At 39.6% G+C, this 27,165-nt stretch overlaps 1 protein-coding gene across 1 annotated transcript; it reads right to left on the bottom strand.

The window, feature by feature from the left end:
• Positions 1 to 2,077: 2,077 nt before the first annotated feature.
• LOC117303308 (major yolk protein-like) lies at positions 2,078 to 19,509 on the bottom strand. The gene is made up of 20 exons (XM_033787474.1): positions 19,452 to 19,509; positions 17,593 to 17,781; positions 16,854 to 17,016; positions 16,161 to 16,289; positions 15,766 to 15,874; positions 15,198 to 15,426; positions 14,375 to 14,563; positions 13,061 to 13,227; positions 11,928 to 12,206; positions 11,382 to 11,555; positions 10,756 to 10,905; positions 10,113 to 10,224; positions 8,307 to 8,588; positions 7,723 to 7,924; positions 6,937 to 7,102; positions 6,082 to 6,535; positions 5,464 to 5,664; positions 4,828 to 5,011; positions 4,005 to 4,213; positions 2,078 to 2,981 (listed from the first exon to the last, which is right to left on the bottom strand). Exons 1-20 carry the CDS (start codon positions 19,507 to 19,509, stop codon positions 2,716 to 2,718), a joined length of 3,912 nt encoding a protein of 1,303 aa, XP_033643365.1. The 3' UTR covers positions 2,078 to 2,715.
• Positions 19,510 to 27,165: the final 7,656 nt, after the last annotated feature.

The raw sequence follows: 27,165 nt of genomic DNA, 5'->3' as shown, positions 1-27,165 counted from the left end.
CTCACTTGGTGTATCGCAACATATGCAACAAAACACCCTTGTCACACGAAACTGTGTGCTTTCAGATGCTTGATTTCGAGACCTCAAATTCTAAACTTGAAGTCTCAAAATCAAATTCATGGAAAATTACTTCGTTCTCGAAAACTACGTCACTTCAGAGGGAGCCGTTTCTCACAATGTTTTATACATCATCCTCTTCCCCATTACTCGTTACCAAGAGAGGTTTTATGATGATAATTATTTTGAGTAATTACCAATAGTGTCCACTGCCTTTAAAGGCAGTGGACACTATTGGTTATTGTCAAAGACTAATAATAATAATATCGAAGTCTTATATAGCGCACGTATCTACCAAACAAGGTACTCAAGGCGCTGAGTATATACAAACTTTCAGAAAGATAGGTAATTGCAGACTAGCCTTCACAGTTGGTGTATCTCAACATATGCATAGAATAACAAACCTGTGAAAATTTGAGCTCAGTCGGTCTTCGAACTTGCGAGATAATAATGAAAGAAAAAAAAAACCATGTCACACGAAGTTGTGTGCGTTTAGATGGTTGATTTCGAGACCTCAAGTTCTAAATCTGAGGTCTTGAAATCAAATTCGTGGAAAATTACTTCTTTCTCGAAAACTACGTCACTTCAGAGGGAGCCTTTTCTCACAATGTTTTATACCATCATCCTCTTCCCCCATTACTCGTTACCAAGAGAGGTTTTTATGATGATAATTATTTTGAGTAATTACCAATAGTGTCCACTGCCTTTAACACAATTTATTACAAAGAATAACTTACAGGAATACTGTTGAATCCTGGCTGTCCCCAAGCCCAGGTTGGATTCCTCCGTTGCATAGTAGCACCGATGTCTTGAAGGCTAGCTGTTCCCAAAGTGTATACTGCTGATGCAGGCGTATATTTTTCAATTGCTACATACACATTACTTTATCAAGCGACACTCCAATTTCAAAATTTGTCAAACTCTTAATAGTTCCAACTGCCAACGGCTGGGTATGCCCTCTCTCCTAAGGCCAACAGATCATTGAAGCTGGCAACACCCTTTCCTCTGGAAACTCTGAAGCTGAATGAAAAGTATTACACCATGCATAGCCTCCCAACCAGAACACGAACCTTCCCCTTTTCTACCTGCTCACTCAAGCCTAGTCATGAATATTCACTATGCAGATGACTAGTGAATTGACCAATCACAACCCTGTTGAAAGCACATGACTCCTATGCATATATTAAGATGTCTGACCAAGTTTAAGGAATTTTTAGGGTGTGGTATGGCCACTTACTATAAGAATTTGTTCTCTTACTAGACAACACTTTAAGTGTACTACCAAGGCCATTTGTAATTTTTATTAAGTTACTCTTCTGTAACAATATTTCTGAAGTAAATTTGCTACAGTGTATATCATTCTGTGACAATGTCCTCAAAAACTGTGATGTAAAAAAAAGATGTGAATGTTGAAGATTACATCGATGTTGTTGGCTTAATGGCCAGTGCCCAATTTCATAAAGCCTGTAAGCACAAAACCTTGCTTAACACAGAAAAAAATTGCTAAACAGAAGCAGGTTATCAGCCAAGATTACATCAAGTTTACTTTGGCTGGTTATCAGCCAAGATTACATCAAGTTTACTTTGGCTGGTTATCAGCCAAGATTACATCAAGTTTACTTTGGCTGGTTATCAGCCAGGATTACATCAAGTTTACTTTGATGTAACTGGTGCCCAACTCAATTCTCCGCTAAGAAACTTGTTAAGCAGTATCTTTAGGCTCACATTTAGGCTTTTGGCATGAATTGAAAGCGCAAGTCCTTTCACTTTTATTATTACGAAGCTTGTAAATTGTTGTATCTTTATTCAATATAGTGTACCCTGCAATTGAACATTCTTTGGTATGTCTGCCCAAATTTGACCAAATACAAAATAAAAGACAATAATTGCATGCCTGTTATTTGTTGTGGTTAAAACTACAAATTTTTATTCAAATGTAACAATATAAAAAGACATTTTTAATAATCAATTTAAAAACTAAAACTCTAATAGATACAAATGCTCCACTGTTTGTAAAAAAACAAAAGTGGATTAACATATATTTAGTGCCTGAACTGTTTTTTTTTTAAGACAAAAGAAAACGTGCATGCTTAAACTTATGTCTATAGTGGAATTTAAACATCATTCATTCTTGACTTTGAAAATGGAAATAAAATGAAACAGTTACTATCATGTATATCCATTGTGTTTGCTGTTTTTGTATTGAGAAAGACTTTGGTTACAACTCTTTTTTTGAGAAATGTATTGGTAAGTTGGTAAATGAGTTTTTTTAACAGTTTTTTTTTAATATATAAATCATTGGCAATAATTGACTTCAACTTCATCTCTTCTCGGTTGCTAAAAGTAAGCCGTATAATCTAGAATTGCTTACAAAAATTGTTAAAATTTCTGAACAAAATAAGATTTACTCTACACATCAATCATAAGAAAGTCGGTAAAATCATGGGGCGGCCATTTTGAATTACATCATCTGCCATAGTGTGTATATAAATGGGTTGTGTTTTTTGGGCTGTTACCAACAACAATTTCGGTCGATGACCAGTGAATAAGGAATGGTTCAACCGAAACAACAATTTGGTCACAACCGCGTAAACGCAGCCCAGGACACCCAACAAAGATGGTCGACCTATGATTTTTTTGAGATCTAGCGACGTCGCTCTAGATTTCCTTTTCCAGTTCCATTTGAATGATAGCCTGGATGGTCTTGACGGCCTGGGTCTTTCCTCTCTGCTCGCAGACGGGGACGCTGCTCTGCTGTGGGAACCACTCGCGTTGCCACCCGTCTCCGGTCCATGGCTTCTCACACGAGGGCGCTGTCTTTGTGGTGGTCTGGCCGACGCGCGTGGTCTGCTTCAGGTCAGTGATGGCATCGGTGAGGTCGAAGTTACGGGTCAGGGTTCGATCACTCCAGAATTCAGCATTGCCTGTGGGAAGAGAAAATTATATCAGAGGGTTAAGACACAAGTTCATTTATTAAAAGAAAAAACAAAAACAGCAGCTCATAAGGTGTTATTATTCCCGATGGGTAGAGGTCTCAAAATCTTGGCATACAGTTTTCATGTTTTGTGATCAACCATAATTTTGGATATAAAGTAATAAACTGAATTTTCTTGAATTTGACTTCATTTCAGAGGAAATTATGTCACAGAAAAAATAGTTCCATTAAGAACATAATCGGTAAACATTTCGTTCGTGAAGGGGTGCAGCAATTCTCCTCTGATTAGGTGTACTCTTAGGAAGAATATCTTAATTTGTTTTGGAACTTTGTAAAGGGCACCACAGCAAAAGCACAGGGCCCCTTGGCAGTCGCTGTGGGTGCCGTGGGGCTATTTCAAGGCATGAACAAAAAAAATTGTTTATCGTCCCCGCCCGACCATTCAAAACCCCCCGACCCCATTTTTCCCCTTTTTGTCCATGTCTGGATATCTCTTTATACTTTTACTGCCCAGATTTTTCAGCTGGTATTTTTTTTTTAAATGTACAGGTTTGAAAAGATGTTTAAAGAAGGTTTTTATTCATGTTGGCAAGGCAAGAACAATTCTTCAAATATTTACTTGGGCTACACTGTGCTTAGTTGTTTGAAAAAGTTAACAGAAAATGTCATCTAGGAGTTAAATTTGTTTGACAAAACTATTGAAAACATCAGAAACGCACAAACCCTCTGTTTTATAGTGATTGTGATGATTTCTGTATTCTTGATTTCATATTTGGCATGTCAAAAAAAAAAAAAAAAAAACTCCCTCCCTCCCCCATCCGCAAAAATAAAGGACGATCAACAATTTTCTTTTTTATGTGGCCTAAGCTACAGTATTTGTTTTTTTCTGAAGACAATCGTAGCTCAGAGGTTGTGGATCTTTGTTTTGTTTCAAGTTGAGTTTCTCAACTAAAGGTAGCTTTAAAAATATGAGAGCATTGTTTAGGCTCGGACTTTTCTTAAAGTAACGTACCCCACAGATTGTCGATCTTCTCGTTGTGAGTGTGGAAGTATTGATGCTCCGGTTGTTGCCAGAAGTTATCATTGTTCCACGACGGCCGAGTGGTGAACTCCTCGCATGGGACGCACTCGCAGGCGGTGGGTACCATGGTAGTCTTCAGGTAGGTGGCGCCAGTCTCGCAGGTGTACTCTGCCATTTGACGAACAAACTTTGTTGGGCGGCTGTTGGTGGTAACAGAGAATAACAATCAGGGAATTGAAATAAATTTGTCATCATTGGTAAACTTTCATCTGGTAATCAGTGGAGCCAGTGCGAGCGAAGTGGGCTTGAATCTTAAGAGCGGAATTATTTATTAGTTCTTAAAACTTTTTTCCACGATTTGTTAGGAATTTTTTCAACGTGACCAATGGCGAAACTGCGAAAAATTTTAACAGTATGAAAAAAACCAGATTAATATCAACCAGCACATTAAATATAAGTAAGAATGCAAATAAATATACATAAAGTATCAACAGCATGCTTACACAGACAATTTTAACAAAAAGAGGAGGGGATACATTTTTCTTCAGACGCTCTTATTAGCTTGTAATACCGTTTAGCAGTCGAAGTAAAGGACTGCACTCTTTTTGTGGGGCTCTGTTCTGGATCTTTGGTAGGATCTGCTTGAGTTGGAGGGAGCCAGTCATGGAATTAAATTCTCTGGCTATATTTACACTCGGGCTTTCTCCAAAGGTGGGAGGTTTAGTACTTGGAGGGTGTGATCATAAGACTAGTATGTAGGCCCAAGCATGAGACGGCACACTTATTAACGAGACTTAGTCCTTATCGGTCTTACCTGCACATTGGTACCAAGACCTTCTTCTTCTCTCCGACGCGGCCGACCGACATGACGATTGGGGTTGGGGTGCCGGTGCATGTGACATCTTTGACGATAGCGTTGCAAGTTCCGTTCCTCTGGGTCAAGACGTTGGTGTAGGTCTCTCCGTGGCAGACGTTGGCATCCTGCTTCCACCAGTCATCTGAGAGGGTAAAAATTAACAAGACTTTAAAGTGACCATCGGGGAAATACCAAAGAGATCCAGCAGCATCATTGTTGTTAATGATGTCACAACTGCGCAAAGAATTAAACTGTGTAATATAATAACACTGGGTTCTTTTGTAACACTTTATCACTCCCCTATAGCTGTGTCTCAACGCGCACATAATTGTTTTCTGCAAGGTCTTTTGAAGTATGGGACGGACCTATTGTTTTATAGCACCATGTAATAGTTTTCAAGGTGCTGTGGTGGTGAACCCCTTCTCTGAAGGCACATCAATAATGTTTAAGTGTCTTACTTAAGTGAAATGATCGTGACTCTGCTGATCAGAAACACCCAGAGTTTTGGCCCAGTGTTCTTTTCTGTTCTGCCTCGACATGCCACAGAGGATGATATTCAATGGTCACACAGTAAGAGGGTTAAAAGCAGCTTACATGATGAGGGTTTGACGAGAGCCTCCAATGAGCGAAGGAGCATTGGTTGGAGGTACACCTCATAGGTCTGGTTGATGAGGGAAACAGGCTGAAGCTTGAAGGAGGTGGGGTTCTGGATGTCAAAGTCGGTGATCAGGTCCTTGATGTTATACTGCTTCTGGGCCTCCAGGAAGGCCTTGGTGACATTCCAACGCCAGCTTCCTGCAGAAGGAAAAACACACAAACTTCCAAGATTACCAACAAGACTTAAATTGTTTATCCAAGAACACAGAAACAAATTCTCAATTTAAAGGATAATGAATTGAATGTTTTGCTACTGATCAGTGGCCATTTTCACAAAATTTAGACTAGTCTTATCTCAAGCTAACTCGCCCTAACTTGATACTTGTCCTAGAAACAATCTAATGTAGGATCCATCTTAAGGCTAGGACTCGTCCTAAATCCTAGTATCCATCTTAAGTTAGGAAGAGTTTTCTGAAATTGACCCCTGGCCCAATTTCAACCCAATGCTACAAAAAAACTGTGAGCGGATAATAAAATAACTAAAATCTAGAAAAAGAAAGCCATGAGTGAAGAGTTTGTGACTTGAAAACACAGATTAAAACTTAAATGGCGAACCTGTTTTGTTGTAAGCTGTCAAGATAGCGGGGTATGGCACCTCCCCGAAGCTGCATCTCTTCAGGACGTCCTCGTTGGTGGTGAAGTCAATCACCTCGCCGGAGCGGCACACCAAAGCGATCTCTCTCTCGCTCAGTCTCCCTTCTCTCAGGATCTCTCGGGCGTTGTGGGCTTCCAGGAAGGCTATGTCGCCACCTTCCTGCTTCAGGCACTCCAGGCTGCCGCGGAATCCAGAGAAGGGTTCCTCTGGGGTCTCGATGCAGTTGGCAACACCGACTCCGACGCAGGCCTTGCAGAGTTTCTCCTGGTAGACCTTGGTGGTCCCCAAGAAACCTCCAATTCTAGGGGAGAGCCAGAGAGGGTTGAAGTAACGATTGTACTCTTGTTCGCGGATCTCCAGGTTGTCGAACAAGTCAACGTTGACGAAGCGGCGATTGTAGACCTGAAGGAAGTTCTAATGGAGACACAATCAAGACACAGTGTTGACATACTGGTTTGAACCATTTTGAGGGAGATCCAACGAAACAAAATTACAGCTTTTTTTACAATTGCCCTTTGCACTCGAGCTTGAGTGCTTTTTGTGTGTTAGCTCGGTTGACTGTCTCCAATGGTTAGGAAGAGGGGGTACAAGTGCTGTTGACTTCATCGCTTACGATAAAAAAAAGAGGGTAAATACCTCAAGTTCCCCCCACCACCACCACTTAAAAAGAAGAAAAGTAGGACTCACATTTTAACCCATTATAAGACCAAACTTCATAAAAACATGCCTTTTAAAAACCTCAAATCAGGCGTTTTATGATATCAAAATTATATTTTATAAATATATTCTTTATTTGTTTGAATCTTTAATAATACCTTGACAGCAGGGTGGTTGATCCAGCTGCTCTCTCTCATCTTGTAGTCGATGGTGGACGGTGCCTCGTTGATGTATTCCATCACCTCAGACAGCTGTTCCTCAAAGTTGAATCTCTGGCTGTTCAGACGGTCAGAGAGTGCCGACAGGAGGGGATCAACTTGTTGGCTGAATATTAAAAACAGAGAGGAAACCATGAGGTTGTTAGTGGTGTTTGAAGCTTTTCATGGTGTGAAAAATAATAGTAACAAATTTTAAATTTGCGAGGACAAGCATGTATATAAACCTTTATTTGTGGGAGTGTTGGCTTTGAAAAGAGCTGGTGTGGTCCTGATATTTCGAACACTGTACTCAGCTCACCTTTATGTGGGAGTGTTGGCTTTGACAAGAGCCTGGTGTGGTATTGACGTTTCAAACAAAGCACTCTGCTCATCTCCAGGAGAAGGCTGTTGAGTTTGTCCTTTTTTTTCCCATTTGGAATTTAAAAATGGCAATCAGAATTGACTTACTGATGCAGCACTTCAGAGAACCATGCACAGAACTATGATTCACATAAACACCTTTGCACAGAAGACAATCAGAGCATACTGATCGAAACGTCGAGTTGAAACCACTGCTTCTTTTCAGAACCACCCCCAGCTCGTTAGAGATAGTCCTTACATGGTGTTACCGCAAACCTTTCTATATCGTACTTCCACCATGCAAAGTTTCAAATCCTACTTGCCTTTGTACATGTAGACAATTGCAATTGAGAAGCTCTTTGAGGTCAATGGGCGTGAGAAACCTACCTGGTTCTTTGGAAGGAGTGCTTGTGTGAAGTCCAGTCTCTGGACTTCATCTGATCCCTGACTTGGAGTCTCTGCAACAAGAGGTCCAAGCTACCGCCGAGCTTGGTCTCACCAGTCTGACCTCTAAGGGTCAAGAGTTCGTCGCCGAGTCCAAGGATCTCCTCGGGGAGCTGGTCAATTCGACGGGACAGATCTCTTAGGCCTGGGTTTGGTTGTAGAAGAGGGAGGACGAAGTTGGAGAGGAGATTCAAAAGAAGACATATACACATGTGCTTAAGGCACCGACACTTTTGGTAATTATTCATCAGCATAACTACTTTGAGAAAGAGGGAAATTCTCACTCAAATATTTGAATCTGAGGCCTGAAGCCTTTCTTAGGCATCTGACAGCACATACATTTGAACAAAAAGGGTGTTTTTTAGAGGGGCTGTAAAACTGTAGTTCCTGTATTTTGTGTGAAGCATGTTAAACACCGAAGACACTAAGCATGAAACAGAAGGGGCTTGCATAACACTCTTTAAGAGCATGTTTGGTGCTTAGTATATTTGATGCATTTTGAACATGTCCTTTATTTTAACACTCACTTTTTGGTCCGGCGCTCAACAACTTGGCAAGCATTGGCAGGCGGGCAAGTCCACCCTTAGTCACGTACTCGTTGATCTCATCCTTCTGCATGTCCTTGAAGAAGACGTTGAAGAACTTGGGCGACATACCCTTCCAGTTGTAGTAGTTCCAGGTGTTAGGGGCGTTCATGTTGAACCACTCGAAGCCGGTGAAGTTGAAGAAAGAGAATCCAGGGTAGCCCCAGTTGAGTTCCTGGCCGAGGACAAGATCCTGGTCCCAGGTGAAGTTCCTTGGGGTAGCGCCTTGTAGAGAAAACAAATTGAAAAATGTAAGTTTCATGAGTTTTTCGACAGAAGTTTTGCAATTGACAAATAAAAATTCTGCTTCTGGGGAAAAAACCACAAATTTAGAAATTAACCAAAACAAAAATTTGCGCTTGGGAACAAGACATTTTTAATTCGTCATGACTAATTTTGTTAATTTTTTAAAGAGAATTACCAATAGTAAGTTTTATTGTTTTAACAATACACATTTGTTTGTGCAATATTTTGTATGTTGAAAACCTTAGTTTGTTCACCATGAACTGATGTTTGGTGCTCCACAGCCCAAGGTTTGCGCCATGTTTGGAAACAAATCATTGTTAAAGTTTAAATATTTTTCAAAGCCGTGTAAGAAACTGATAACTTGTTTTTTTTTAATGTAAAACCAAACTAAAGCTGGCAACTTCAACAGTACAGAATTGAAATAACAACTACAAAATAAAGTCAATTATGCACTTGATTTCAACGTCAAACATTGCAACATCAATTTTTGTTTATTTCAAGATAAATCTTTGAATAATCTGTCTTGTTAAAACTGTATACTATTTCAGTTTATTAAATTATAAAAAGTTTAATAATAAGCAAACAGGTCACTGCAATCATTTTAGACACATACACTAAGTTAACGACCCATTTACAATATATTTCAATTTAAAACATCACACAGCAAACATTTCATCAAACTCAATGGCCACATTTAAAATATAAAATAAAAAAATGAAAAACAGGGACATTATGAAAATTGATATCAGGCAAATTATGGCAACCAAAATAAGCGACAGAGTTTTATTTAGAATTATAAAATGATTTTTCATCAACTTTCACTTGAACAATTTTTTTTAGCTGGAAATATATATTTTTTATCTGGCAAGTTTGTACTGGTCAGAAGTTTGCTATTGATAAGCTTTCAGGTTGAATCAAAATGTAAGGCAAGTTTAAATTTGTTACAAAACTGTCAAATTTTTTGTTTTAAAGGAAAAAATATTTCAGAAATGACATGGTTAAAATTTAACACGTTTTTTGACGAGTCCATGGAGAAAAAATTATTTCAGTATGCCAAATAAAATAATTACGTTTATAAACAAATAACAATCTTCACTTAATAAAATACGCCTACGTTAGAAAGCATTAATACAAACAAGAACACATACCCAGTAAACACAAACATGAGAAGTCCAAGAGGTACAATAAAAGCACAGAAGGACAACGTAGAGAGGAAAAGAGTTCCAAACGGAAACAAAACCAACATCGCAACGGGGAATATGAGGAAACAAAGTCCGAAGACAACGAGGGAAAAGAACACGGCAAGGAAGATCGCAACAGGTAAAAGGATAAAGACGATCACAGACAGTATCACGATGACCGACAGAACGAAGTAACAGAGGACAATTGGGGATGTCAGGAGGGACACCACGAACAGAGATGAGATACTGAACCTCGGGAGGCGTTTAAGGAGGAGAGGGGATGTGAGCAGGAGGGAGAGGAAGGGGAATTTGAAGTTCATACCGGGTAGGCAGGTGTCGTCGAAGAAGCGGCTGACGGACTCAAAGACGGAGCCAATGCGGGGGATGGTGCCGTTGGCCAGGAGCCATCCGATGGGGTGCTTGAAAGAGGAGAGCTGATGGGAGAAGAAAACAAATCAAAGAAGGAAACTGACTGGGCAAATTGTTATTAATTTTCGGTTGAATTTAGACTAGAGTGGGACCTCCAAATTAACATTAACAAATTAATATAGGAGTCAGCAAGTTGAAAATTACACAAAACGCTCTAGGTAAAAATCCAAAAAAGCTGTCAACCAGAAATAGTTGCTTAGCGCAGACAAAATATTTCTTAGCAGAAAATTGTTATCAGCCAAAACACCATACAATGTGTCTTGTTTGTGACTGGCTCCCTGTAAATATTTGCTAAACAGCTTTATAGTGCCCAAAGTGAAGACAGTGGAGATGGCCGCCTCAAACCGACAGTGAAACCAGCAGTAGTCAGGAAGAGGGCGTTGCAGCTATGCAGAATTAAGTTGTCCTACGACTTCTTAACAAAACTCCGCTGGGCACAAGGAACATGTAATGCATAATGGCTGGTAACCAGTTCCTGCTAAGCATGTACATTGTGTGCTAAGCAGAATGTTGACCAAAGAGAGTGCAACGCTTACCTTGCTGATGCCAGCATGGCAAGTCTTCAGGCCGGTCATGTTCAGGAAGCGGACTTCATGGCCGTATTTCTGGAATAGTTTCTCCTTCATCATCACTCCGATGGTGTACGTGTAGGTGTTGTTCTCAAATTTGGTCTTGTCCCCAACTAGCTGTAATGCAAAAAGAACATCAGGGATTAAGTCGGGTAACAACATGATCACTTTGCCTTAAAGGCACTGGACTTGATTGGAAATTGTAAGAGACCAGTATTCTTACTTGGCGTATCTAAACATATGCACAAAATAACAAATCTTGGAAAATTTTAGTTCAATTGGTCATCGAAAGTGCAAGAAAAATATAAGAAAGAAAAAAAAACCTTGTTACACAAGTTGTGGTGCTTTCAGCAGATGCCTGAGAAAGGCCTCAGGCCATAAGTCTTTCTCAGATTCAAGGATTTGAGTGATAAATTACCTCTTTCTCAAAAACAATGTTACTCCAGAGGGAGTCGGTTCTCACAATGTTTTATACTACCAACAGCTCCTCGTTACTCGTTACCAGCGCCTTTAAAATTAAAATGTTATTATCTTATGGTAGGAGGTTTCAGTGAAATTTAACTCAGCAAAATGGACCTTAACTGCTCACTTACCGGAGTCAGAGTGTCGAACTGCTGGCTCAAGAATGGCTGCAATTTGAATTCCCGTCCAGCGGTGAAGATCTCGTCAGTGTTTGCGGTCATCAGCTCAGCTGAGCCGTTCAAGACTGTCTTCATGCATTCCATCTTGCTCACGGCGCGGACGCAACCCCAAGCAATGTTCTTAGTCTGGTACACAAGTGCAAGACAAAGAATTGGATAAATCCAGTGGTTTGGAAAACAGACGTGGAGACGTTTGAATCTTGTCTTGGGTAGTACAGAGCATTTTTAATCGGGACAAAAGATAAAATGGCCAGCTGTCAGAGTTTGAAATACTAATGATGGATTTCCAAAGAAATTTGCAAACATACATCTTAAGCACCAGAAAGAAATATTTTAAGAGAGCTCAGCTACGAGTACCAAATATTAGGTTCCAGTTCAGGCTGGATTTGGACCTAGGTCCATAAAGTTGAAAGGCAGGGAAATAAACCACTGAGCAAACGGCGTAACCCCATGTTGTATAAAAAATTGCAACTTTATGGAATAAAGAAATCCACTTACGCTTTCAATCTGCTCGAATCTTCCCTTGAACGTTCTGCATCTCTCGTACATCGGGACGGTGGTCACGCAGATTCTAGCAGTGGGCTTGGGTACCAGCTTCTCAACGGTCTCCATTACGGTGAAGAAGGGAGCAGCATGGGGCTTGATGGTCTCGTCAATGTTGATGAACACGTTAGACTCGTCCTTGAAGATGAGGTCGCGGGTTGGGCCGGCCAACGGGCAGGTGTACTCCTCGGAGCTGAAGAGCTTGAAGACACCGACGGACTTGCCGCTGTGGGTCTGCGATAAAAGCAAGTAATAAAACTCATATATTGGTTTGCGATACAAGCAACAAAACTAGATAAGGTTAAGGTCTGTGATGCAAATAATAAAACTATTTTTTTAAGGTCTGCAGTACAAGCAACCAAACTACCTTTTTTGGAGTTTGTGAAACAATTAAGTCAGCGGGACAATCAACAAAATATTTTTTAAAGGTCTACGATACAAACTATTTTTGGTAGGTTTGGATACAAGCAACAAAATAAAATTGTTAAGGTCTGCGATACAAGCAACAGAACTAGTTTCCGGGTCTGTGCTGTGGAGGATACAGCCTGTGCTGCCAAATATGTAGCGAACTAAGCTAATCAATCACAATAACCATCTCTGCCCTTACAGGTTCCCATTCACCCCTTGTGGAGAGAAGCTTATGGTTAAGTGTCTTGCTCAAGGACACAAGTGTCACGACCGAGATTCGTACCCACGCTCTGCTGATCAGAATCACCAGAGCTTGGTGCTCTCATCCGCTCGTCCATGACACCCACCAACAATAATAATAATAATAATAATAACAAATTCTTATATAGTGCATTTCACAATAAACCGTATTAATGCGCTTCACATTAGTCCCCTGGTCATTGGGCCAATAACATCCCTTTAATCTTTCTCAGCTCCCAGTATACAGCCCCGAGCTGCCGAGGCGCTCCGAAGGCTTTATCATTCACAATATCAACCTCTACCCTCGCAGGTACCCATTTATACCCCTGGGTGAAGAAAAGCAATTACAGTAAAGTATCTTGCTCAAGGACACAAGTGTCACGACTGGTAGTCGAACCCACACAATTACAATCACATTCATGACTGAATTCTAAGCTTACCTGCACAGCCTGGGTGAGGATCTCCTGAACGACTCTCCTCAGCTCGATCTTCTTAGGGCTGATGTAGACAGTAGGCTGGGGCACCTTGCTGATGTGACAATCCTTGGTCTCCCACTCACCCAGAGGTTGGTTACCAGACTTGCAGATGAGCCTGTATTGGGTCTCGGCTAGGGAGTCACAAAAAAAAAAATAATAAAGTCAGGGCATCAACAACGGCCCGTATTTCGCCCAGACTTGGCCTATACTATACTACAAAGGCATTTATAAAGCGCTCTTACGAAAAATGTATCACAGTGCTTAACACAGAAAGAAAGAAAAAAAAAAAAAAAAAAAAAAGGAAAAAAAAAGGATCAAGGATCTACATGCGAGGTATACAAAACAAATATTGAATGTATTTGATTTGTGCATTGCAATTCATTTGTGCATTGCAATTCATTTGTGCATTGCAATTCATTGTGCATTGCAATTCATTTGTGCATTGCAATTCATTGTGCATTGCAATTCATTTGTGCATTGCAATTCATTGTGCATTGCAATTCATTGTGCATTGCAATTCATTTGTGCATTGCAATTCATTTGTGCATTGCAATTCATTGTGCATTGCAATTCATTTGTGCATTGCAATTCATTTGTGCATTGCAATTCATTGTGCATTGCAATTCATTGTGCATTGCAATTCATTTGTGCATTGTAATTCATTGTGCATTGCAATTCATTGTGCATTGCAATTCATTTGTGCATTGCAATTCATTTGTGCATTGCAATTCATTGTGCATTGCAATTCATTGTGCATTGCAATTCATTGTGCATTGCAATTCATTTGTGCATTGCAATTCATTGTGCATTGCAATTCATTTGTGCATTGCAATTCATTGTGCATTGCAATTCATTGTGCATTGCAATTCATTTGTGCATTGCAATTCATTTGTGCATTGCAATTCATTATGTATGCATCAAATATCTGTGTATTATACATCGCTGTAGGGCCAAAAAATAACAAATCCAATTATGACATTTGCATCAGTTGAAGACACAACATGAAAGTCGTATTTAATCCGTTTTTTCTTTTGTAGAACTTTTATCAAGATTGCCTTTTTGCCTTATTTGGGGCAAACTTGCAAACCCCCCCCCCCAAAAAACCAGTCTCCTTACAATAAAACGAGCAAGCTAGTCCAAACATTGAGACTAAATAAGATGAATACACACATGGTGTTACCAAATATATATCGGTACCTCACCATGAAATGCCTCATCTAATCCCTTTTTCATAAATATGACTGTTTGCTTTGGATAATTCCGAAGATATCAACTTACTTGGATCCTCACGAAGCAAAGTCTGCACGGTCTTGTGGTCGACAAACATCACGTCTCCTCGGTTCTCTCTCAAGCAACGAACAGCGCCCTCAATGCCTCCATGGGTGATCAGGTCCTCGTGGTCGCATCTTGCCTCCAGGGAGTAGGGGTAGGTACCGTTCTTGTTGATGGTTGTCTTGTTCAGAAGACCTGGACAGGAGGGAAATATGGAGAAGGGATCGAGTTATTTCACACTCACAAATATTTAGACTATCTAATTTTGATTTGAGGTTGAATAAAGAAAATTGACAAGAGCGGGAATTGAACCTCTGACCTCCGGATCAACCGGGGGGGGAGCTATGTTTTGAGCACACATAACCAGTAGCAAATGATGAGATTTGAATAACAGGGCCCAGTTTCATAGAGCTGCTTAAGCACAAAATTTTGCTTAAGCAAAAAAATCCTTGCTTAGTAAAGTCAGATTACCGGCCAAGACTCCACTCAATTGTTATGCCAAGTAAACAAAAACTACATGCAATATATTTAGCATGAAATTTGGGCCAGTAACATGTGTAAAATAAGCGAGCTATTTTCGTGCTTAAGCAAATTTTTTGCTTAAGCAGCTCTATGAAATTGGCCCCTGCTGATGCATTTTGTGTAGATTCTTGTTGTACTATACAAGGGCAATCACTGCAGTATAAAAGTATTGGCCAATCACAAATGAACAGCTCTATTCACTTAAGCATTGGATTCTATGCACACTCTGGTAAAGTTTGCCTACTGTTTGTTCATGGGGTAAATGGCGTCACTATAAGCTATAATCCGAGATAGTTCATACACTTACCTGGCACACAGCTCTCTCTGAAGAACTCGGCAGCACTCTCCACATAGTCTCCAAGTCGGGGGATAATACCCTGCTGGATGAGACTCCCGATCAGGGTCTTGAAGCTGGCGGTGTCGTTGGCGGCAGTGTGGCAGGAGTAACGACTCCTCATGTCGGACCAGGTCTGGATGTTGGTGGTGTAACGAGCCACGGCGAGGGTGACGTTCTGCCACTCGCTGGGTGGAGTTTTCTGAAGAAAAAAAATGAAAATTGAAAGTTAGCATTCTTTTTTGAAGTGGAACTATATGTGCGCCACTTATGTAGCACCTTAAGTTTACATGGTACTGATGCGCATTCAACAGCCACTGCCAGAAACACCGGGGCAAAGACGAAAAGTGTTCCACTAGGTTATTTTATATGAAATTCTGATAATTAACTACAGGATCTTGCAAATCAGGTTCATACTTGCGCAATAAATTTACAAGATCTCTTCCGAAATGATCCCACAGAGGTTTGGTGGACAGTTTTAGTGAAACTTCTTTCAAGAACCTTATTTTTGGGGCGATCGATACCCAACACCCAAACATACCTTGGTCAAGGTGCTCTCGTATGCGACAGCCGTGAGGTTGAACCTGGTCTTTGCAACGAAGACATCCTCATCACGAGTGATCATCACATCAGCGTATCCTTGCTCAATCCTAAAAAACGTAAGAAGTGAAAATCAGTTGCATCGATATCATTGACAAGTTGCTATGTTGTCAGATGCAATTTACCCAAACACCATAATAGCACTATACATGAGGGCAAATTGCGTTTAAAAATAAGATCTTTTTGTGGGTCGGTAGAAATAACTCAACTAAAAAAACTGTCTCCTGTAATTGAACAATTTGGAGACCCACTTTTAAAATTATAGCAAATTTTGCGCCCTTTGACCAGCTCCTCGATAAAATTTGCCGAATGGTCTTCTCTCATCTAAACCCTTACCATGCCATGCAGTGCTGTGGGGAGGTGGCCAAGGCGCACGCCCATTCCTTTCTTGGTTTCAAGCTGTAGGTGAAGGTGTCGGCCATACGTGTGCACTTCTTCCATTCACAGAGAGTTGAAGTACAAAACCTGGGGGAAAAAAATAAATAAATAAATAAACAAATCTTAATAAAGACTAACATTATTATTATTAATATTATTATTATTATTATTATTATTATTATTATGTTTTTTTTAAACAGCTCATTGCAACCTAAGTTACAAAACAGTTCACAAACAAACGACAAATGACTTGTTTTTTTTTCTAAGAAACAGAAAAAGCACACTCAACCAGGGAGATATGAAAAAACCAAATTAAAAATAATTAATTGCACTCAAAATTATAATACATTTTACAAAGACGGTGGGAGTGAACTGAGAGAGTTATTGACTGTTGAATTAGGGAACTTGGCCTAATTTCACGACATTTTTTGTTTAAGGCAAAAACTTAGTGGGGCACCAGCCGCAACAATGCAAACTTAATGTAATTTTGGCTGGTGCTCTGTTCCTGCTAACAAAACTATTCTGTGCTTACAGGCTTTACGGAATTGGACCCAGGATTATTAAAAAAAAACTGTTTTACAAGAACTTCCTGCTCAAACCACGCATTAACTTGAGTAAAACTAAGTTAAGCAAGATCAAACCAGTTTGTACCTGATAGCTTCTGTGCCGTTGGTCAACTTCTGGAAGAACGTTGGTGGTGTGGTGAACTCCCTCAACTTACGGACCGTCTCACGCTTCTCCTGCACAAAGCGAACCCACTGCTCCTCGACAGACAAGACGGTCTCCTCTGGGGTTGTGACCGGCTTGAGTGGTTCTGCATCAACAACAAAATATTTTTTTAACAGCTTGAACAAGACGATCAGTAATCTATCGTTTGCAGTCATCGTCGTTGTCTTACGTGTCATGGCTGACCCTTTGTGGCCCTGGTTACGATGAAGTTCAAATTATGCCTATTCAGTGCAGATCGATATGCATTGGTTATTGATTAGCCCGTTTGCAGTACTCGCTGCTTAAACATAGGATTCAAACTGCCTCTAGCTACCGGGCAATCTCGGTGGTCTAGTTGGCATGAGTCATGACACTACGCTAGAATTGCAAAGGTCGTGGGTTCGAATCCCACCCAAGTAATATGCAGGCCTATAATTTTTGTTCACAGCATCTAAGTATACTGATCTTACACACATTGATGTATATGGGAAAAACCAAAATGAATAATATTTTTAAGGGAAAAGTTTCCGTATGGCGCCACCACTTTTTCATTCGATATGAAATAATATAGTATCTAATTTACCTCAATGAGATATCCCTTTTTGTAAAAATGAGTGATAAAGTGGTGGCGCCATACGGAAAGTTATCATTTTTAAGTCGCAAACAATGTCAAATATCTTACCTTGCTGTTCTGGGACAGGGTCCAAGCACACGGTCCCACCGCAGGGAGTGCTACAGCATTTCTTGTCGCCATCACAATGCCTGTCAAGTTGGCAGACGGTTGAGCAAATACCGAAAGATGCGTCTCTGGGAATGAGGGGGCAAATGCCAACCTTGGTGTCTGGTTTGCCTAGCACATCCTCAAATATATCTGATGAAGAAAAAAAACGTGGGGAAAACAAATAATTTTTTTTTTCAAGATTTTACATTCATCCTATTTAATTTTCCATCCATCAACATTTATTCGTTTTTCATTCGTTTATTTTCAACTTGATCGATGTCAAATCAGTGGCAAATTTGATGCAATAACAAAATTAGACTGAGGTCTGTCATGCCATGGATGGGTACCTACTGATGCCGAGTGCTGGTGAGGTCCCAGCACTCAGCATCAGCCACATGCATGATGGACCAAAAAAGACAATACAAACAATTTACAAATTACAACAACTACAGTAAGAGTAAAATACTAACTATAATCAATCAATACCAAAACATTATTGGCCTTTAGAGAATATTGTTAACATTTAACAATGTTTTTCTTGGTATTTAATTCGTATACAAAGCAAACAACACGACTTGATAAGTTGATTGAGAGTGGTTAATGAATAGACTGCATTGGCGTATTGAGAAGTTCAGATCAACATGATCAACACAATTTTCCATTGGTAAGTAAATGGGCCCACGCGCAATTCAAGACATCCCGGCCCAGCCCAGAGCCCCAGTCATGCATTCCCAGTCTCATCATTTTGAGAAAATCAGGGTAATGTTTTATTTCTATATATATGCACAAATGGCAGTTGGATACGGCAATTTTAACCTACCTTTTCCGTACAAATTAAAGTTTTCTTGCCAAAATAATGACACCTTAGCAAGTTGGTTTTCAACAACTCGCGGCGAGTGGAGTTACTAAAGGGCGCCCTCAAGTGGTAGTTCCAAATAAATTATTATGCCTCAAAAAAACAAACTTGATCAGCCGGCCAAAGCGTGTAATCACGAAGTCAAAAATCACTAAATCAAACTTATACAGCCACAATGCAGTTACTGGCTGGCTGGCAACGTTCATTTGAAATGTTTCGGTTTAGTTAATTAAACCGAACTTGATGATTTTTGCCGTTGTTTTCGCATCAAATTTGAGACACTTTTAGGCAAGATTCGGACCATGTAGGCCTTGTAACGCACGGTCAATAACAGCCAAAATAAATAACTAAATAAATAAATAAATCAATCAATCAATCCATCAAATACTTAGATAAAACATGGAGCAATAAACAGACAAATGGCCTATAGAAAAGCCCTATATATTTTTCAAATATCAAATCATCATTATTTGACTTCACATGGTAATGTTTGCAGTGCGTGTAGGCCTAATCAGTTTTATTTTTGGGTCATGGACCAATTCACCGAGTTGCTAGCACAAAACAGTAATGGCCCATCCACAAATAATTTTGTCGTACTTGGCTGGGCTACTTTCTTTGCTTACCAAAACAAAAAGAAATATTTTCTTTTTTGAGGCAGCTGCAGTAAATTTTGGCCCAGGACAGATCTAAAAACAAGGGAACTCGGCACCCCACAAGGGGATAAAAACCGAGCTAGCATCAGCCAATCTCTCTCAAGTATGAATTGCACAAATTAATTAATCCGAAAATTGAGATTCAGTAACAAGACGACAATACTTATTCATTGTAAAATCAGAGGTTAGCTCGGTAGGATCACATTTGAACCCACGACCGTGACATTGCAAGTCATGCAGTCTAACCACTGGACCACTTAAAAACTTCACTGCTCTGTGATAAATAACATAAACATGTTCAAAATAATTACCTGCAAAGGGCAGAGCTGTTGCGGCCACCACAAAGGCAGCTAGGAGTAAGAGCTTCATGATGACGGGTTGGGAGGAACGCTGCTTCGGTCCAAGAAGAAGACCAAACTCAAACTTTCCCCAAGAAATTGTTCTAAAGAGTAGAGCGTCGGCAGTGCCTTTTTATACAGTATCCGAGGGCCACGCAGAAGAAAATTCAACCAATCAGAGCCGCCATTGGAAAGTTTATTTTGCGATAGATTAACCTGATTGGTGGACTGTTAATTGGCAGCGGGTGATCTGGTTGCACGTGGTAATTTGTGTCCATCGAAAACAAAGTTTGCTTTCCAAGTTGCGTTCCAAGTTGTTGTCCAATCATAGCGAGAGGACGTTTTATGGTCCAATCAGGAACTTCGGGACCATAAAGTAATATAGAAGAAAAATTATCATGTTGTTTTGCATACAATGGATTTAGGGGCGGGGTGGTGGTGGGGGGGGGGGGGGTCATGATAAAGTTTTCAGTTTTCCTTGACAACGCTTGACGTGTTATGTAATACTTGTTTATTGGAAGAGGGGGACAGGAACTTTTAATAATGATTTTCAAGGAAACGAAGGCTGAATTAGTGGCGTGTTGTTGCCATGTGCCGATGACTGCTGTCGGCATGAGGTTTTAGTGTCGAGGTCGCACAAGTGTCCAGGCACTCGCACTTGCTGGGTTTTTCTTCTCTACGGTGTGATGGGAAAGGTTGCAAAAACTTTGCAGAATTCTTGTTGAAAATCTGCGAAATTAATGTGGTTGCCGAACAAAACGCGTTGGCTTCGCCACATTCTTTAACCTCAATTCCATTCACTTTATTTCCAGTACATGTCACCACAAAAATGAATGGAAGGTAAACATGAAACGACCACTGTACAATGTAGGAAAAGAAAAGGTAAATAAATGCAATAATGGTGGCCCCATAAAAAGGGCCCTTCCAAAGCAGAGCTTGTCGAGTACGGCAAACAAAGCAATGTTTGCGATTAATTAAGCACACACTTCGTTCGATTTTGGATGACTAAACTCCCACAAAGCGCGCATGATTTTATCGCATGTGTTTTTCACAACAAAGAGCTGATATTTTTGTAATACCGGCGTAAAACTAGGTCCCTGGAACAGAGTTATGTAACACCATAATATCGAGACCAGAGCAGGTGATAGGGGCCTGCTGCTTCCAACCGACAAAATCAAGAATACGCCCGCCGCAGTAATTGTCAATATCCATCTAGGCTTATCTTTCAAAAACGCAGCTAAAATTGTTTGAAGACATTGGACACTATTGGTAATTGTCTCAGACCAATCTTCTCACTTGGAGTATAATATTCACATATAATGCATAAAATAACAAACCTGTGAAAATTTGAGCTGAATCGGTCGTCGAAGTTGCGAGATAATAATGAAAGAAAAAACACCCTTAGTCACACGAAGTTGTGTGCTTTCAGATGCTTGATTTCGAGACCTCAAAATTCTAAATCTGAGGTATCGAAATCAAATTCGTGGAAAATTCCTTCTTTCTCGTAAACTACGTCACTTAAGAGGGAGCCGTTTCTCACAATATTTTATACTATCAACCTCTCCCCATTACTCGTCACCAAGTAAGGTTTTATGCTAATCATTATTTTCAGTAAATACCAATAGTGTCCACTGCCTTTAACAAAATTGCATGCTTGGCTGGGCCTCCTTTGACTATGAATAATTGACTATGTTAGGAATCGAACCCAATAATATCTCGGTGCTGGTTCCGTACAAATACTTCGATCCCACCTCCGTTGGCTTTTCCTTGCGGGAGAATTGAGACCGATAGGGAGGGGGCTAACTGAGCTTGGTAACAAAACAACGACAAACAGTGGACGGGAACGACGTGTTATTAGACATGTTCTTAATATGGGGTGGTGCTAGCGAGACGGGAAAAGGAATCAATCTTGAGAGGGGATTTTGGATGATTATAAAAACATGTTTTTTGATGTACAAATTTCACTCTCATTTTGGGTCAGAGTAGCCGGTAGCAACATTCTGAGAAGTGGGTTGGGGGGGGGGGGGCATTTCCCGCCTAAACCTCTGTCCACGAGTTGGACGACTGAACGCTGCATGATCTCATACATATTATGATGGGAGGAGATTAACTCTTATAAAAATAGTTGAAAAAACCTTTTTATTGAGCATCACAACGGTTTACTTCCTTGTTCAGTATTATAATTTTCAGGCTGTTTACGCAGTTTTCACCGGTTTTTCTGAGGGCAAAACAATCGGAAATCAGAGTAAAGTAGGAAAATCATCATGCCTGACGAGACGTAGTTATGGTATGATGCTAGGATGATGAGGAAGGGAGGAACTGTGGGAGACGGACAGAAAGGATACAAACATGGAGGTAGGATGATACAAAGAATAGAAATCTAATTGACCACCTGTTTTTAGAGAAGGTTGAGCTTACCTGGGGAATCACGTGCTGTCATCATGACGCCACATCGTACCTGGATGGAGTTCAGCCTTCCCATAATACAATTGACTCCCCCCACCCCCCCCCACAAAAACAAAAAAAAACAAAACAAAAAAAAACACGTGTAGGACCCCCTTGAGACCTGGGAATCGTGGCTAAAGAGCAACTCATAAGTACCCTGTAACGTAAGAAAGCTCAATCAGAGAAGATAAGGAGAGTATTTCTTTGTTTGAAAATAATTGAAGAATGGGTATTTCAAAAACTTATTTTAGATGGGACATGTATTTACTCCAAATTGTGTTAGCAACATAGTAGGCCTACACACTAATTGGTTGACATACAAGCTTGAGACGGGTTTCGTGCCCCCCCCCCCCCTTGAAGTATTTTTCGCGTTGCCCACCTCCAATGCAAGTTGACTGTTTTGAATAGTTTTAATTTCAAGTTTTTTACTCTCAAAAGTATGTCAATTATTCCAATCGGTCAGAATACACATTAAGTTTTGCCATCTTTCAATAAGTCATTAGCCTCATAGTGTGTTTAAATTCGGATGAAAATAGAAAACATGTCTTGGGGGTTATTCTATCAATTACAGTGCCACCGTTGTTTATGTGGTGCCATTTTGTATTGTTTGCAGCCTCCTCTTTTTTGCTGTACTGGAAAAGGTATTTTTTATTTTGTGCTTCGAGGAAGGGCGAAGGTTCAAGGAAGTGCGTTATAGTTTGACGCTCTTCTTTCAAGCGCACAGAGAAATTGTCCGTGGTAAAGAACATCTTGAGTTTTAAAAGCTGAAACCAGAAAGCTTTTTTTTACAGAGAATTCGGGCAGGCGGGGTTAACTGCAAACTTATGAAATTCTGTTTCAACTCAAATCGTAGTGGAAACAAACAGACATACAAACGAAAAGCTGTCCATCTCGAAACGAAAATGTTAATATAAGTTCGCGAGGGTCCTGTATATTTTGTTTGAAAACAAAAACTTTGTTTCAGAGAAAAAAGTATACACCAAGGACGCAAGTCTGGAGATTACGTAACGTATTTGAGTCTCCCAGGGCGCCATCAAGGAGCCACAATTCTCCAGGGTCAAATATTACGGTGACATAACACCCGCTATAAATCATACTTCCCTTGGAATTAAATTGAGTTTATGTAGTTACGTCACCATTTTTCATGTAAGTCTGGAGATTACGTAACGTATTTGAGTCTCCCAGGGCGCCATCAAGGGGCCACAATTCTCCAGGGTCAATAATACGGTGACATAACACCCGCTATAAATCATACTTCCCTTGGAATTAAATTGAGTTTTATGACGTTACGTCACCATTTTTCATGTAGTCTCTTTTTTTTTTAAGTTCCAAAACAGACGCAGCGGGCTTCAGAAGAAGGCCATCCAGATGTTAAAACTTAAAACAAACCTTAAAGGTCGATTTCACGTCTTATCTCGAGTTAGGACGAGTAACTCGTCTTAAATCTACCTCCATGTCTTAACTAAGGAATAATCTTAAGGTCCGCATGCTACAGTGCAGGGTTGGGACTCGCCCTAAGTCCTAAGATTAGTCTTAAGTTGGGAAGAGTTTTGTGAAATCGACGGCCGGACACTATTGGTAATTCTTCAAAATAATTGCTATCATAAAAACTTACTTGGTAACGAGCAATAGGTAAACGAGCTGTTGATAGTATAAAACTTTGCGAGAAACGGCTCCCTCTAAAGTAACGTAGTTTTTGAGAAAGAGGCATAATTTCCCACTGTAAATATTACAAGACTTCATGCCTGAAGCCTTTCATTAGGCATCTAAAAGTACAAAAATGTGCGGCAATAATTGTGTTTTTTCCGTACATTGTTCTCTTGCAAATTCAATGAAACAGAGTCCAAATTTTCACAGGTTTGTTCTTTTAAGCATATTCAGATAAACCAAGTGAGGAGACTGTTCATTCACAATTACTTAAGGTGTCCATAGGCCTTGCAGATTAATCTAAGAACTGCCATACTCGTTATGCTGTTCTGTGCGCATATCGAGCAACAAAGCGGAGGGGGTAGGAAATGGTGGGATAACGGTTCCCCTCCCTGAAAAAGAACAACGAAGTGGCATTGGGGGTGGGTGGGGGGAGGGGGGGGGGTATGGTGTCAACATATCGATGATGACAGAAACTGATATACGATGTTATTGTTATGTTCGCCTCTGATGAAAGGTACACTCTGTTTCTTCGAAAACGAAGGCTGCGGTTGAGTTTTATGAAAACATCAAACACAAAATGGCAATGAAAAAACGACCGTCAACATGATAACAGGCGAGCGACCTTATACACCGCATGTAAATAAACTTAATCATTTACCAACATTGACCGTAAAGTTCACCGTATGGAAGATTACATCGCATAATAAACAATGTGATTTTCCTGACCATGTTTGTGGTCTATTTGTTCACGCGATGGTAGATCGCATTGCGTTCTACCTACTAATCACTCATGCAAGAACTAATACGCCATATCAATATTATCAAATTCAAATTAACTTCCATATGACGGAAACGGAATTTTTGTTTAGCATCTGCAAATTTTTATTCAATTAAAATACTCTATAAGCTCTAAAAAATACATGAGACAATATCTTTAAAAAGATGTTGTGCACATTTTCTCCTTTTGCGCAATCAATTTGGTTGACCAAGTAGTATTCATAAAATATAATCCGCGATCGCATTACATATCCCATGTTAAAAACAAATGAATAAATTATAATATAATGAATAAATTAAAATAACCATGAACATTGTTGTATGGGAATTGAAAACAATAACTGATTGTAAAGAAGCAATTAATTGTTCTCGAAAAGATTACATCGTTAGAAAAATGTGTAATATAAATTAAAAAATTAAAACATTTCGTAAAATGTTTGGCCAGAAAGTTGGTTAGCAGCATCTAATCCAACTTTGACCCAATTTAGAGCTGCTGTAAGCACCACGAATAACAAAGATCGGGTAACAGTATTGGGAAGGAGCTAGCTGCTAACCATCTTTTGTCTAGGTGCAACATCCAGAACAATATCTATGCATTTCACTTCTACTTTCAACCTTTTGAAGCCAAAATCAATCATTAATATCGAGGACGCGTGGTTTGTGCTTTGTTCGCAGGGTTGATAACTTCTCGCATATTTAACATTTCGGGGACTTTTGACAAACCTTTCCACAATGTGATTAAACATCGAGCTTTCATGTAGGCATACGGGAAGCAAAATCACACACTAGTCATGGCAATTCCCTGTGCCAACTTGGCGGCAACATACTGCACTTTATCAACATTGATCACTGATGTGTACTACTCACTTTGGAGATATTTTCGATCCCCAAGAACTTGAGCGTCCTTCTTGACTAGAGCTGGTTCCTAGTAAATTGCCGTCTTCGATAAGTCTTGAGTTAAGTCAAAACTTTGAAATGAATGCAACGATTTGTTCATGAAATGAGCGCGAAGATGGCATCTTTATAAACGGTAAGCAACACACACTGAGCAATGCATATATTCAGCCGCGTATAGTCTCCCGCACGTGCGGCACATTAACAACGATTTAAACACCTGAAAAGCGACTGCAAAATAGACTAGCATTGTGCAATTTGTTCACACACTTAAACGTTTGACATTTTAAAATACAAATTATTCCTGACGCATCAATAAAACATTGGCAAGGATAGAATGTGAAATCTGTTTGTTTGGTAATGAGCTGCAGAACTTTGCCCCCTGCTCGTTGTGTTAGCAATTAAGACTGATACACAACTTAAGATACATCTTAGCTGTTTATGATACCAAGCATTGGTTTCTTTGACCATGAGTACAAACAACAATAAGAACTTACACTTATACATTCTTTTTTTAAGGAGAAGTTTTAAACAAAATAAGGTTTTCGCTGCCGTTATTGCAAATACAAATAATTAAAATTCGTTTTTGTTATAAAATAAAATTACCAAATAGGTTACATGTTATGTACAAAAATATGGTTCAGGGTTTACCATGGTAAGCTGGTAACATAAATAAACATAATGCTATGAATGGTGTTTAACTATCCACTAAAATAACCTTTAAAACAAAATGACATAATCATAAAAAGAGCATTTAACATAAAACCTCCAAATGGAGATTTGGGTACACCCCTATTTTCACTGAGCCACACCCATAAAAGGGAAATTTATTTTTTTAAAATTGCATTGAATATTCAGCAAGCATTAATGAGCACTCTTGATTCAGAGTGTTTAAATAGTGAAGTGCTAACTGAAGTCAAGCAAAGATTTGATATAAACCCTAAAATATTGGAAACTATTCAAAAATTAAGTTTTTTGAGGAAAGGGCTGCAACATCAAAGGAACATGTTGTCTTGGATTGGTCGAGTTGGTCTTTAAAAAGCATTCTGTAACTGTTGTTATAGTATGCATATGGGTAGAAAGATGTTGTAAAGGTAGAATACAATATAGTCTACACAAATAGGCCTCGAAATCGCATGGTTTTCATTTTACCTCGTCGACTAACATGATTGGCCATTTATGGGAGTCAAATTTTTGACTCCCATAAATGGCCAACCGTGGACTCTCATAAATGGCAGACTGCGTTAGTTCGCGACGTAAAAGGAAAACTGGCAAATTCTACTTTTGAAACATCTTTCTAACCATATGCATTTCATAACAAACGGTTTCAAACGCCTTTAATAGACCAACTTGTCCGATCAGGCAACGTGTTCCTTTAACAGTAGCCGTCAAAAACAACTCCTTCTGCAACAGCACAACAAAGGAAATTTTCAAATAAAGCACCACTTTTGAAATGTGTCCTGAAACTAAACAGTAACGCTTTTAGTATTAAAAAAACTACCAAACCAAAAATCATACGTAACACCACCATGTGCAGTGAAGGGTGAAAACTTAACCATCACTTTCAATACCTAAGGAATGTGTGAGATTTTTAGTCTGGTATACAGGTAGAGGTTATACATAATGCTGGTTGTCCCAACTGTAAATGGACATCCCAACTATGGTTGGGACACACCAAGAGCTATATTAAAGGCAGTGGACACTATTGGTAATTACTCAAAATAATTATTATCATAAAATCTTACTTGGTAATGAGTAAAGGGGAGAGGGTGATAGTATAAAACATTGTGAGAAACGGCTCCCTCTGAAGTGGAGTGGTTTTCGATAAAGAAGTAATTTTCCACGAATTTGATTTCGAGACCTCAGATTTAGAATTTGAGGTCTCGAAATCAAGCATCTGAAAGCACACAACTTCATGTGA

This window comes from Asterias rubens, chromosome 19, assembly GCF_902459465.1.
Source record: "Asterias rubens chromosome 19, eAstRub1.3, whole genome shotgun sequence".
In the NCBI taxonomy this organism is placed as follows: Eukaryota; Metazoa; Echinodermata; class Asteroidea; order Forcipulatida; family Asteriidae; genus Asterias; species Asterias rubens.
The sequence above is the reverse complement of the archived record's forward strand: the minus strand, read 5'-3'. Positions and strand labels throughout refer to the sequence as shown.

What these genes read in the sequence shown, in the direction of transcription:
- LOC117303308 (XM_033787474.1), bottom strand. Translation starts at nt 19,509, where the DNA reads ATGAAGCTCTTACTCCTAGCTGCCTTTGTGGTGGCCGCAACAGCTCTG. An exon ending in CACTCCTTCCAAAGAACCAG is followed by an intron (nt 7,103 to 7,722) that starts GTAGGTTTCTCA and finishes TTTAATATTCAG; the next exon opens with CCAACAAGTTGATCCCCTCC. An exon ending in GTCTTGGTACCAATGTGCAG is followed by an intron (nt 4,214 to 4,827) that starts GTAAGACCGATA and finishes TACCACCAACAG; the next exon opens with CCGCCCAACAAAGTTTGTTC.